At 38.7% G+C, this 14,054-nt stretch overlaps 1 protein-coding gene across 2 annotated transcripts in view; it reads left to right on the plus strand.

Annotated features, from left to right (window-relative positions):
• Window positions 1-538: 538 nt before the first annotated feature.
• The window catches only part of LOC136857641 (zinc finger protein 883), a 44,613-nt gene continuing 31,097 nt past the window's right edge, over window positions 539-14,054 (plus strand). The window contains exons 1-4 of one of the 2 annotated variants that reach the window (XM_067136450.2): window positions 539-656; window positions 874-953; window positions 9,498-9,590; window positions 13,883-13,950. In XM_067136450.2, the coding sequence (XP_066992551.2) occupies window positions 891-953; window positions 9,498-9,590; window positions 13,883-13,950 (224 nt within the window). In that variant the 5' untranslated portion in view covers window positions 539-656; window positions 874-890. Of the gene's footprint in view, window positions 751-873; window positions 954-9,497; window positions 9,591-13,882; window positions 13,951-14,054 lie in introns of both variants that reach the window. The other variant, XM_067136451.2, reaches the window with a different exon arrangement.

A 14,054-nucleotide genomic window follows, 5' to 3' on the forward strand; every position in this document is an offset into this window, starting at 1 on the left:
TTTCCATAAATCAAACAGTAGGCCTATGCTTATTTAAATACTTGGAAAGGTATATTAAGCTCACTTTATAAGAGTTTTTAAAAAATTACATACATATACAATATTTACAAAATTAAGCTAAGTATTAAAAATATTACTAAATTTATGATAAACAAGAAATAAGAATATGCCGGCATGGTTGTTAGAAAAAACGTGATGGGCATGTTCATCTTATTATGTGCATTGAAAGCCATCGATGTGTATTGTGAAATAACAATTATGTATTTAGACCTAATCAGTGATTTCGTGTTAAATTTTAGCTGCTGTATATGTAAAGATACACAGTCGAACAAATTATATACATGACACGGCATAAGCCCAAAAGCCTATAATTATCATGTCTATATATACATGTGCATGCGCGAAGTTGGAGGAAATGGAGATGTGAACTAATGAACTAAACGAACTAGTTTTTCGAACTGTTCCTGGCAGTAAACTAGTTCACATTGATCTGATCGCAAGAAAGAACTACTATTCCCATCACTAGTTTGTTGGAAATTGATATATACGCATTGGCAACACTGCTCTTGCCTCACGGAAGTAGCACCCTGGTTTTCGGGATCCCTTTTGTAATTTCTACATTCATTTGTTCCTTCAAGTGTCAGGACTCTGGACAGGTTAGGATTTTTTTTTTCTTTTTTGCTTCAAATTTTTAAATAGCCTGTAGTTTAAAAATGGACCTCGACTTGGAGTTTACTAATCAGTCACAAGGTTTGCCATACATTTCATATTTTAATTTAAATACTGTAATTTCCTTTTTTTTTTTGTATCAAGTCCTTCGAAAACAAATTGCTCCAATGAAAAATAAATACAGAAAATGTAATTTTCTTACAGATATCGACATTTAAGGAATGGAGTCTAAATTATCTGCAAAGTTTGAAACTGTTTGGTGTCCACGGGAGAAAAAAGGCATGGTGAGTGTGAGTTGTTCGTGAAAGTATTATATAGTGTTCCAACGACGTGTTATTGGCTGCAAACTGTCTGACTAGTAGGCACAAAATCTGCTGGATGAATACTCTAATTCCTGATGGTAGTTCTACAGGGAACAAAACTGATCAAACATAATAGCAATACCAAGATTAATCATCTATTTCGTAATTAAGAGCGAGGTTAGGGAATACGTTTTTCACTATAATCGTTCTTGCTGCGGTGATTTGTATTGTGACATATTTATAACAGGGGTTCCAGGCCCCTGATCTATTAAGTTTCCTTAATGGGATTCTTGAAGAGATGGGTTATATAGGTATTTTACTTCAGTTTGCAAACAACCTTGTTGAATGGGTTTGTACCTTTTCAGCTTCTTTTCTTTAACTTTCTTCTAATTTCTTTCCTTAGGCAGTTGTATCAACAGCTCACGTGTGTCCTCATATGCTTTATTGCAGGTATCTTACGTTATACCATAGTTGGCCTACTAGAAGGAGCAGTTGTGAGCAAACATCTGTGAAATTAAATTTCACTGGTATCGGTGCATTTCTGTCACTAAAGTTCAATTACTTTGGCACGTAGTGTGTTCTGTCGTAGATTTCATCTAGAATTTTTGAAGGTTGCAATTATATTATTAGCCTTGTACCGTACTACACCAATACTATTCACACCTTCTTAATGAAACATGAAATATGGAGTGCAAAAAATGGAGGTAAGAGTGTTTTCTCTAAAATCTCCAGTTTGTCCTGTCAATTTAATTTCACTAACAATTTGCTGTAATCATTCGTCATCATCCTTGAGTTATATGATGGGCCTTTGTCAGTCACAGTGTTTGTATGCATTGTGCTGAAACTTCATCACTAACATAGAATCCTGTCAGAGAGAGGGGGGGGGGGTGGAGTATGGAAGGAACCCGTATAATAGGATGAACACAATGGCAGGTCAGTGTGGGAAGAGGGAGCAACAGAAAAAGGAGACGAGGGCAAACATGGAAACATAAGAGGACAAGGACAATTTCCACATCTTCATATGTTACTTACTTACTGGTCGGCACTACAGTCCATGTAGGTCCTACCTCCATTCGTCTTGGTCCTTGGCTTTCCTCCTCCAGCATTTAACTCCCTTCTTTCTAAGGTCATCCTCAACATCATCAATCCATCTCTTCCTGGGCCTTCCTCCCCTCCTCCTTCCTTCTGGTTTTCCTAAAGACTTTTTTGACAGTACGGTTTTCTGCCATTCTCTGCACATGGCCAGCCCACCAAATTCTTCCCTGCTTAATTTTAACAACAAACAATATCTGGCTGCCCAAACAATCCTTGCAGCTCTGCATTTGTCCTCATTCTCCATCCATCCTGGTCTGTAACTGCTCCAAATACCTTTCTCAGTATCTTTTCCCACCGTAACAGCCACTGTTCTTCTCTAGTAGTCATCACCCAGCATTCTGAGCCATACATCACTATAGGTCTTAGTACTGTTGTATATACTTTTATTTTAGTATTCCTACTGAAATTCTTGGATTTAAACATATTTTGCGAAGCGTAAAAGCATCGGTTCCCACTTGTTATCCTTTCCTGTATTTCCAAAGAGGTTTTATTGTCTGCAGTTATTATTGAGCCTAGCTATTTGAAAGATGTAACTCTCTGATATTCCTTCTCATGTATTCTCACTGTGCTCCTTTCTCTTGCTCCCTCTGTCTCTCCCATCTTCATATATTTTGTTTTATTTATTCACTTCTAGCCCGAAGTCCCGTGCTTTCTCTTCTAACACAACGTAGTTCTCTTCAAGAGCTCTTTCGTTTCGTGCAATAATTGCCACATCATCAGCATATGCTATCACTTGTGCTAATCTGTTCATGATGGTTCCTCCTGGGTTGATGGGTAGCTGGCGTATTATTTTTTCCAGTGCTAAATTGAATAGAAGTGTAGAGAGAACATCCCCCTGTCTCAGCCCCTTTTCAAATAAAAATGCCTCTGACAGATCCTGTTCCACTCTCACCTTGCATACTGATGTTTTTAAGCTCATTTCTGCCAACCTAACCAATTTTCTTGGGATTCCAAACACACTCATAATTTTATATATTTTGGCTCTATCTAGACTGTTGTATGCTTGTTTAAAATCAACATACAGCTGGTGAAGCTGCTTGTCATACTCATAAAACTTCTCCAATAATTGTCGCATTATAAAAATCTGATCCTGTGTAGAGCGATTTTTTTGTAAAACCTGCTTGGTAATCCCCTAGTATCCTTTCCATCCATGGTTCCAGTCTTGAGGCTAATATCTTACTGAAAACCTTCCAAGTTCCATCCAGGAAAGTAATCTCTCGGTAATTTCCGCATACTGTCTTATCTCTTTTCTTATGTATTGGACATATTATGCCCAATGTCCAATCCTTGGGCATTTCCTCCTTCACCCAAACCTCCTTTATCAACTCTTGAACAGCCTCTCTATTCCTTCTCCCTCATATCTCAACAATTCTGTCTCCATCCCATCTTCACCTGGGGCTTTGTTATTCTTTAATGCTTTAATTGCTATCCTGACCTCTTCTATATCTGGCTGCTCTATTGACTTCATTCAAATCTCCCTCTTCCCCATCATCACTGATGTTTTCCTCTTCTCTATCATTCTCATTATTTCCATTGAGACCCTTGTAAAAATACTCCTGCCATCTTTCGAGCACTTTGCTTTTGTCATCGATGAGGTTTCCATCCTCGTCCTTAAAAAAGACAGCTCTTGGTTGGAATCCTCTCTCATAAAACTTTCATTCCTCATTCCTATCCTTCATTTCATCCTGTTCTTCGATTCTCTTTCTCTCAAAAGCTCTCTTTTTGAATCTACATATCTTATCGGCTCTTCTCCGCTTCTCTCTGTACTCTTCCACTGCTTGCCTTGTCCTCCTTTGAAGCATTCTTTTCCTAGCTTCATTCCTCTCTTGAATTAGTGTTAAGCATTCTTCATCAAACCATTCTGCTCTCTCTTTACAAGTTCCTTATTCTCCAAAGTATCATCTGCAACTTCACTGATAATTGTTCTCAGTATCTCCCATTTACTTTCACTTCTCCTTTCTCCCATAACTCCTTTCTTATTTCCAAAGATTCTGCTATTTTCTTCTTGTATTTCTCTTGCATTTCCTTGTTTTTCAGACCCTCTACATTATGCTTCGTCTTCTTACTTTTTCCGTCCTTGCCAAGTCTATTTTTTGTCTGTATTTTATTCTTACAAGATAATGGTCTGAATCAGCATCAGCACCTCTACAACTTCTAACATCCATGATGTCTGATGCATGCCACCTGTCTGTGATAACATAGTCTATTTGATTTCTTGTTACACCATCTGGTGATATCCATGTCTCCTTTGTTTTTCCGTGGGTGCCGAGTACTTTTGATTATCATCTGCTTCCCACTCGCAAAGTCAATCAGTCTCAAACCATTATCATTACTGACTTCGTGCAAGCTTTCTTTCCCTACTATGTGTTTATACACCTCTTTTCTTCCAATCTTTGCGTTTAGATCTCCAAGGATTATTTTCACGTCATGTCTTTGAACTTTGTTAATTTCATCCTCCAATTTGGACTAAATACATCTTTTTCCTCCTCTTCTGCCTCTTCTGTAGGGGCATACACACAAAACATTGTAACATTGAAGAACTTTGCTCGAAGTCTCAAAGAGCACATCCTATTGTTGATTGCAGTGAAGTTGATCACACTTTGCTTTACAGACTTTTGTATGAGGAATCCTGTGCCATTACTGCCTTCTTCTCCTCCACTGTACATCAGGATATGTTGACCAGATATTATCATCCCTTGCCCCCTCCATCTTAGCTCCTGCAATGCTGCTATTTTCACTCCATACTTATCCAGTTCATTCCTTAATTCCTTCAACTTGCCAGGTCTCTTTAATGTCCTTATATTCGACGGTGCTACTATGATATAATTTTTCCTTCTCATAAGCCGTTTTTCTCGCCGGGTCGTCACCAAGTTATCCGCTTTTCCTGTAGTATGTCTTAAGGTATCCGTAACATTTGTCTTTTTAAGAGGTAGTACGCCCAACCCCCAACCTGGAGGACCAGGGTATCACTCTTAGTCTGGATCATCACCTTAGACCTGTCCGGCTTGGGTGGCCCTACCAGGAGCATCTGCTCCCGCCGGCATAGCTCTAAGGATCATTTGAACACGCAAGCCTCCATACATCCGGCAAAATGTATCTTACCGGGCGAGTTGACCGTGTGTGTAGAGGCGCACGGCTGTGAGCTTGCATCCGGGAGATAGTAGGTTCGAATCCCACTATCGGCAGCTCTGAAAATGGTTTTCCGTGGTTTCCCATTTTCGTACCAGGCAAATGCTGGGGCTGTATCTTAATTAAGGCCACGGCCGCTTCCTTCCAACTCCTAGGCCTTTCCTATCCCATCATCGCCATAAGACCTATCTGTGTCGGTGCGACGTAAAGCCCCTAGCAACAAAAAAAAAAAAAAGTATTTTGCCTTCGTCAAGATGGTGATACCTTCGGTAGGACATCTTTGTATGTTGCTGTCTTCACATAGATAAGCTCTCTCCTCATCAATTCTATTTCTTCTACATTCATCTCTTCTCAGCCCCTGACAAGTTCCACCTTTTAGGGCTTCCTCTCGCTCTCTTTCCCTCAAAATGCATCTCCATCTGTTTTGGTATTCTTTTCTCCTCCATTCTTTTTACATATCCAGGCCATCTTAGTTTACTTCTATCAAGTGTCTCATTTAGATACACCCACGGTATACCCTACCTGCCGTAAGAGGTGACTAAAAGGGACGACCAAGGGATGATTGTATTAGAACCATGAAACTACTTGTGATTAGTACCACCACGCGGGGAACACCGTGGGTCGCTTTTACTTGCGTGTAGTACAACTGTGTTAGGTACCAAATAGGTTTGTGATTAGTAGCACGCAGGAACACCATGCGGTCAGCCCCCACTTAGAGTGCACTGTCGGCTTTTACAGTACCTGTGATTAGTACCATTATATGAGCAACACCATGGGTTCTGGCTTGCCTATGATTAGTACCCACTATATGAGGAACACCACGGGGTAGTATGAGTCCCTGTGGTTACTACACTTATGTGATGAACACCATTGGTTTGAGTTGCCTGTAAATGGCGCTGCAATGTGCGAAACGCCATAGGTCTGTATTATATGTGCAAATTTCATCACCTGTGAGTAGTACCATAATGTGTGGAATACCGCGAGTACGCTATTTTGGGTTTTTACCGCACCATGACAGATATCATAGTTCTACTTTCCTAGTGATAAGTACCATTATGAGGGGCTGATGACTTCGATTTTGGGCCCCTTTAGACTGCGAGCATCATCGATTCAGCATTGTGCTTTAGAAGCAGTTCCTTGATCAGTAATACCATTGTTTTACGTCGGTTTCTGTGAGTGTGAGGCACTGCGGGTCGGATCCACTGATTGTTTTATATTCATTTGTGTCCATTCATTCTTTGTCCTCAACGTTTGGAATTCTGGTCAGTGGAGGATTTTGGACTTTTAATTTGTCATTACATTTCGTCTCATTTCGTACCATCATGGGCTGATGATCTAGATGTTAGGCCCCTTTAAACAACAAGCATCATCTCATTTAGGTTTTCCATTCCAATATCCTTCTTCAGTTTGTCTTTCCTATCATATTTATTAGGTATTTCATTTTGCTGGCTTGAATTTTACTCTCCTTCCTACCTGCTACTGTCCCGCTCTCATCTCCATTTTGTACATCATCTCTTTACACTTTCCTGGTACTTTGTTATTCCAGATAAGGTTTCTTACACTTTGGTAGAATACATTGCCCTGTTGCACCCTCTTGCTAATCTCCATTTCCAGCCTTGTATTCTGCATTAATTCACTCCCTAGGTATTTAAAACTGTCAACAATTTCAAGGTTTTGACCATCAATTTTCACAGTGCCTTTCCCTTGTCTTTCTCCTCTTGATATCATCATGGTCTTGCTTTTTTCTGTACTGATTTTCATACCATACTTTCCAATTTTCTTGTAAAAGTACAGTTAATAAAATGATCCACTTGACAGTCTGTAGTCGGGTCAAAATCAAAACTGTATTCTGTAGAGGTTTATTACTATCCTAGATAACATCTAAATATTCAAACATGAAGAAAGGATGTTTTTATGAAGTTAGTAAACCAAAGATTTCTGGAATGTACAGCTTGTTAGCAGGAAATTTGCGGTAGTTTCTGCAGTCCAGAGAAATATAGGCAACAAGATCTTACCATCTGTTTACATTAAACATCATGGAGAAGTGGGTGGTTGTCACTGATACAGTTTGGTGTGAAGTTTGCAGGATACAGTTTTATTACGTTGAAGTCTCATTAATGACAGATGTTTTTAATTTGAAGAATTTTAGTTGAATTCAACTCTTGGCTACATTCTCATTGACTGATAATAAATAATGTCATTTTGGCTGCATGCTTCTTTGGAACTCTGTTGGACTTCTCTATTTATTTTCTAAACAGAAGATTCGTCTGAATTTATTCAAAATTTTGAAGTGACTGCAGACAGCTCTTGAAGCACCTTCTGCAAATAAAGGCAGAGGATGACTTTATTCTCCTTCTTCCAATTTATTATGGTATTTCTGTCTTAATGCAGTATGGTAAAACGTCTGTTAACTGAAATAAAGGGGGCTGGGGGCTGATCCCATTTTTTATAAGCAAAATTTTGTATCCTTGGATTCGATTCCTAGCCGGGCCAGGGATTTTATCATTGCCTGGTTATTGCCTTTATAATAATAATAATGTTATTGTTTTTATGTCCCACTAACTTTTTTTTACGGTTCGCGGAGATGCCGAGGTGCTGTAATTTAGTCCTGCAGAAGTTGTTCTACGTGCCATTAAATTTACTGACACTAGGCTGACAGTCGCTTAAGTGCGGCCAGTATTCAGTATTCGGGAGATAGTGGGTTCGAACCCCACTGTCGGCAGCCCTGAAGATGGTTTTCCATGGTTTCCCATTTTCACACCAGGCAAATGCTGGGGCTGTACCTTAATTAAGGCCACGGCCGCTTCCTTCCCAGTCCTAGCCCTTTCCTGTCCCATCATTGCCGTAAGACCTATCTGTGTCGGTGTGACATAAAGCCAATAGCAAACTAGGCTGACATATTTGAGCACCTTCAAATACCACCGGACTGAGCCAGGATCGAACCTGCCAAGCTGTGGTCAGAAGACCAGCGCTTCAACCGTCTGAGTCACTCAGCCCGGTGGTTATTTCCATTAGGTTGGGTGCTCGATGTTTGCACTTGCCTTAATACACATCTTCATTTACATACAACTCATTACACTACAAACCAGCACAGAAACACACAGTAGTGAAATATCCCTCCTCATAGTGTTGGTGTCAGGAAAGGCATCTGGCCAAAAGAATGAGCTAAATCCATACAAAGTGCCAACCCCAGGTAATTGGAAAAAGGCCGGGGGCAGCAGCAGCAGAAGAAGAAGAAGAAGAAGAAGATGAAGAAGAAATGTATACCAACTTCAGAGTTAAAACTTTTAGAAACTGACTTGTGTTTGAAACGTATATATTTTTAAAATGCTGTTGATTTAATGCATGCAGTACAGAATTAAGAAATCTAAAAGTTTATTACTCAAAAAGTCCAAAATTTTCTTTTGGATTTATTTTTGTTCACATATTTTTCTGGTAGCAGTGTCACAACATTATTTAGGAGGACATCTGCTGGTGACTGCTTCTCTCTTTGTTTCACAAAGCAAAGGCAGGGGGAAACCTGGCAGCTATGTGGGAAGCAAGGGATGCGTTTAGCCAGCTTGCGTGAATAATAGCAAGCATTGTTGACCTTGCTTGCATTTCTAACTTGCTTAGTGGCCTTAACTACTTTTCTTCAGAACTGCTTCAATTTTCCCATTATATTTTGCCCATAAAGTATTGAAATTTAAAATAAACATTTTGTATTTCATAAACTCAGTATATAGAATAATATTTATTTTTTAAAATAAGAAAATTAGTTACAGGTTTCAATTAAACCAATTTTTAATTGACAGAGGTTCAGTTAAGGTTTTACTGTAGTTATAGGTGTGCTATAACTGATCCTTGAAAAAGCTGCAATGATGTTTTGGTAGAGGTGGTGGTGCATGTACACTGCTTCTTCTGATGTCATTATGAATTCTTGTTTCCATTCCTACCAACAGACACCTTATCCATTCCTTTCCCTCTCCCTTAGTGTTTGACAATTATACAGTATATTGAACACTGTCTCCTTCCAGCTCTCTTGTAGCTCCTCTTCTTGTTTTCAGCAGCTATAATTCTCTATGCAGGCATTATTTTAGACCTTATATCAGATGTTTTGCATCTTATTCAGCAATTAAATTCCTTATTTCAGATGGTTGCATTATAAGATTTACCATACCAACCCACAAATTTGTGATAATGTTGATTAAAAGTTGAGTTTTTCCTGTCAGATTTTTTTTTTTTTTTTTTAAGTATCTTCATATAACTAAGTACATTTTATAATAAAAAATTTCCTGTATCTTAGGTTTTTATTTGTTGCAGGGTTCAGTGGCAGAAATGGAAACTAATTTGGAGACTGATCCAGCAAGGTTCCTAGATGTTAAAATAGAGCCTCCCGATGAGGATGATATGCAGGTAATAAAAACATTTGGAAATACAAGGTGACTTTTTGATAAGTAATAATTTCTTCCAATGATGATGAATTGTGTTTTCTCATCATCGCTGCATCCTTGCTGAGTGGCATACACTTCGACTATTGTAAAACTATTCTTCCCTAAGTTTACTCTGGCTTTCATTATTCTGTCATTTACAAAGTTAAAATCTGTGACATGTGTGATGTCTTTGTGGAATACCAAACCTACTCCATTTTGTGCTTCCTTTCTATTACTATGCCAGTATAGTTTGTAACCTCCTCTTAATCATTTTGAATTTGTTCCTTTCCATTTTGTCTCGCTGAATCCTAGTATATGAATCTGCCTTCTTTCCATCATATCTATAATCTCTTCACTCTTGCCTGTCAGAGTTATCACGTTTGGAATTCCTATTCTCAGGTTATGTTTGCATTTTAGTCCAGTCTGAGTATTTGGTCTTTCATTGAAATTAACTCCTGTATTCCTAAGTTGTCATTCGTTCCAAGGGTATATGGAGTTTGGCTTAAATTTGGTTTATTCTTCCATCCGAGGCTCGTTCTTAGATTGAAAGCAACACATAATAACACTCTTCTGCTGACGTGCTAAGCTTTTGTTTCCACTTTCCACTGTGGTAACACAACCGGAGAATGTAGTAGGATACATCTCAGTGTCAAGGGGAGAGGGGCCTTCCTTGGCGCAGGTGCAGTAATACTCGCCTAGCTGTTAGAAGAGCTTCAAAGCCTAACCACCGCATGTAGTTGGTAACAGCTTTGACGGTGGCAATCTGCTAAATAGAGTTCTCGCGACACATCCAGACAAAGAAATAAAAATATTAAATGTTGATATTAAAGAATATTTGATTTTTATATTTTCAAACTGTAACAATGGATACTAGCACACCTTTGGTGTGACCATAGAATAATGTTTAATAACCCACTGCTTTGAAATAAAAAGCTTGTACTAACACTGGTTTTATAAAGAGTGCAATCTGTAATAATACTCTGATATTTTTATTGGCCCCGTGCAATGTTTTCATATTTGTTATGTGGTGTTTTTCGCAACTTTCACTGCACTTGTTATTTTATAAACCCCAGCAGAAAAAAATTTAATATTTCTCTCGTGCTTTTCACACCTTTTAATACTTTCCTCTCATCTTTAGATATGGTAGATATAGTTTGCACTACCCATGGATACACGACATAAGGTGCCCTCATGTAGGAAAAACTCTTATTTAGTGTCTCCATATCCCTATTTAGTTTTTATTTGTATATTCAGTAGTACGTTTTTTCGCTTAATAGTTCTCTTTTTTGTTCCCTGCAGAAAAATCTTAACAAGCTTTTACTGTATATGTATCTCTTCCTTATTATCTCCCCTTACCCAAAATCATTGACTCCCAACACATCCAGATACATCCTCCTCAGCCAGTTCAACTTTCTTCCTTCCAGAAGCCCCATTAATACTGACAGCTCCCCATCAAATTCCATTTTGTTCTCCAGGTTGTTTCCAAGGAGTCCCTCGCCTGTCAAATGGGAGTGGAACTCCTTTACTCTCATAGGCCTGAGGCTTGCTTAAAACATTCTGAGCATGCTCAGTGAAAATTCTGTGAAGCAGGATGCTAACCTTACTTACACATAGTCCCAGCGAGTATATTTCCTTTAACGGGTAGGCACCAACGGTGGATTGTATAGTCTTAGCTGCCTGAGCACAAGGAGTATGTCAGAGATGTCCACTCCAATTCCATAGCAACTAGTATCCCGACTCTCAGAACCACTTACAAGGTCTTTCAGCCATTGTGCATGGTTCATGAAGTAGGACGTGACTACAGTAACCTATACTACAAACCACATGATTCAGTACACATACATACATACATACATACATACATACATACATACATATCCCACGTCGTTCCATCTTAAGTGATGGGTCGGTGAACGAGGCTTCTCCACCACCTGTGGTCTCTGAATTTCTCTCCTTCTTCAATGCTTTCCGAAGTATGTCATCGCTGTTGAATGTCAACCTTCACCATGTCCTTGTACCTGAGTCTTGGTTGCCCTCTTGGTCTTTTGTCTTCAAGTTTTAGATCATACATTTGTTTCGATAATCTGTTACCTCCTATGCGTCGCATATGTCCATACCATCTCAGTCGCTGCGCTGTTATTCTGTCCTGCAGTCTTTCAACTTGAGCCTGCTTGTGGATTTCCTCATTACGCACTCTGTCCCTCCATGTTTTACCGATCATGCTACAAACAAATCTCATTTCTGCTGCCTGGATTCTACTAACATCTTTATTTCTCATGGTCCATGTTTCGCAACCATAGGTAAGCATTGGTACGTAATAGGTTTCATATATGACTCTCTTACATTTTGTTGGTATTTTCTTCTTCCATATTATGTCTTTAACTATTTTGTAAAAGTTGCTACCTGCGTGAATTGTGTGGGAAATTTCCTTGTCTATAGAACCAGTATCAGAGATAACACTTCCAAGTTATTTGAATTGATGGTTCATCTGTAGCTGTTTCCCTTCCATTTCAATGTGTCCCATTGGTTGTCTGTATCTCTTCATGACCATAACCTCACTTTCCTCTTGGCTAAAGATGAGTCCATATCCTTTAGCAGCTTCTGTCCAGGAGTTTATTCTGAAGGTCGTCTTTAGAGTCTCCCCACAAGCATAACTATGGGCCGCTGACCTTCGATGTTAGGCCCCTTTAAACAACAAGCAACAAGCAATATAACTATCATTTTCTTATCTCCAATGGTTTGGTGAACTTTTCTCTGAATCTCGTTCATCACAGTGATGAAAAGAAGAGGAAACAAAACACCACCCTGTCTTAACCCAGATTTTATATCAAAGGTTTCAGTCATCCCTACAGGTGTTTTGACTTTACTTCGGGTATCTTCACACAAATTCTTGATCCTGTGTATACCGAGCTCGATAGCTGCAGTCGCTTAAGTGTGGCCAGTATCCAGTATTCGGGAGATAGTAGGTTCAAACCCCACTGTCGTCAGCCCTGAAAATGGTTTTCCGTGGTTTCCCATTTTCACACCAGGCAAATGCTGGGGCTGTACCTTAATTAAGGCCATGGCCGCTTCCTTCCCACTCCTAGCCCTTTCCTGTCCCATCGTCGCCGTAAGACCTATCTGTGTTGGTGCGACGTAAAACAACTAGGAAAAATAAAAGATCCTGTGTATCATGTTGTCCTGTATTCCAATTTTCTTCAATGTTCCCACACCTTCTCTCTGTTCACAGCATCAAATGCTTTCTTGATATTCAGAAAGGCTAACCACACATGATTCAGTAATTGGAGTAAATAATAAACACTGTTCTCATTGCTAGTTTATGATGCAGTCATATAAGTTCTTACTTGCATTTCCAAATATACTCCTTCGAGGCTGGCTTATGAGTTAATAAGAGAGTCTTTCGTTAAAGATGATTTGAGATCCATGGTGATGTTACCGTCTAATTCACAAAGCAAAGCAATATTGTGAGAGATGAAAGAGAAACTCATTTGGTTGGAATTCTATTCTATGGTGGGTATGGCTTCTGTTGAGTGGACACAGTCAAGATTTGAATTGAGACACACTGTAACACGTTTTGCTGTGCATGGATTTCACTGCAGAATTTGTAACAAGAACTTTTATGAACTGTCTACAGAATGTATTTGTGAATAGTGTGAACAATTTTGCGACATTCCACGCATTACAGTTTACAGAGAGGGCATCATCTATTATACAACCATGTAGTGAATGATTCACTTACCCTGTTATGTTAATATTTTCTTTCTTTCTCATATATATGGCCATTGGCTGTAATAAATAAATATATTTTATGTTTGAGTTTGAAATATTCTTCAACATATCAACAAATGTTGAGCAACGCAACTTCAAGTTATAGAAAATACTGGTATATAACATGTAAAATGCACAAGATTCTGTCGAGAAGAGAAAATTCCTTCGATATATTGAAAATTTGAGTTACAGACTGTAATCGTTCTATAGTACGCGAAACTTTTCTTGAGCCCTGAGCTCCATAGTGCAGAATGGGAACTAGGGCTCAAGAAAAGGTTCGCATACTGTACATTATACTCTTATATTCAAGTGTAGATATAATCTTGCTATTGATTGAAGTCTAAAATTAATTATCAAATTGGACTCTTTGTTTTTATTTAGTCCCTTTTCCTGCTGCTCATTTTTAACATATTGTCTGATATGATAAACAACTTTTAATATCCTCTACATTCCTTTCCAATTTGCAGTTTATGAACACAAAATAAATTGTAATTGATTTTCTTCCAGGATGAATTAAAGGTAAAACTTGAATCAGAGGAAGACAGTTTACATCACAAAAATGGCATTGGAATTGAGTAAGTATAATTTCTACCAACTAAAGATATATCTTTCAAGTGTAATGCTAGGATGGACGGATGGATGGACTATAGGAAAAAGGCAAAGGGAAGAAGAGATTTAG

The sequence above is a fragment of the Anabrus simplex genome, chromosome 1 (assembly GCF_040414725.1).
Source record: "Anabrus simplex isolate iqAnaSimp1 chromosome 1, ASM4041472v1, whole genome shotgun sequence".
NCBI classification, from domain to species: domain Eukaryota; kingdom Metazoa; phylum Arthropoda; class Insecta; order Orthoptera; family Tettigoniidae; genus Anabrus; species Anabrus simplex.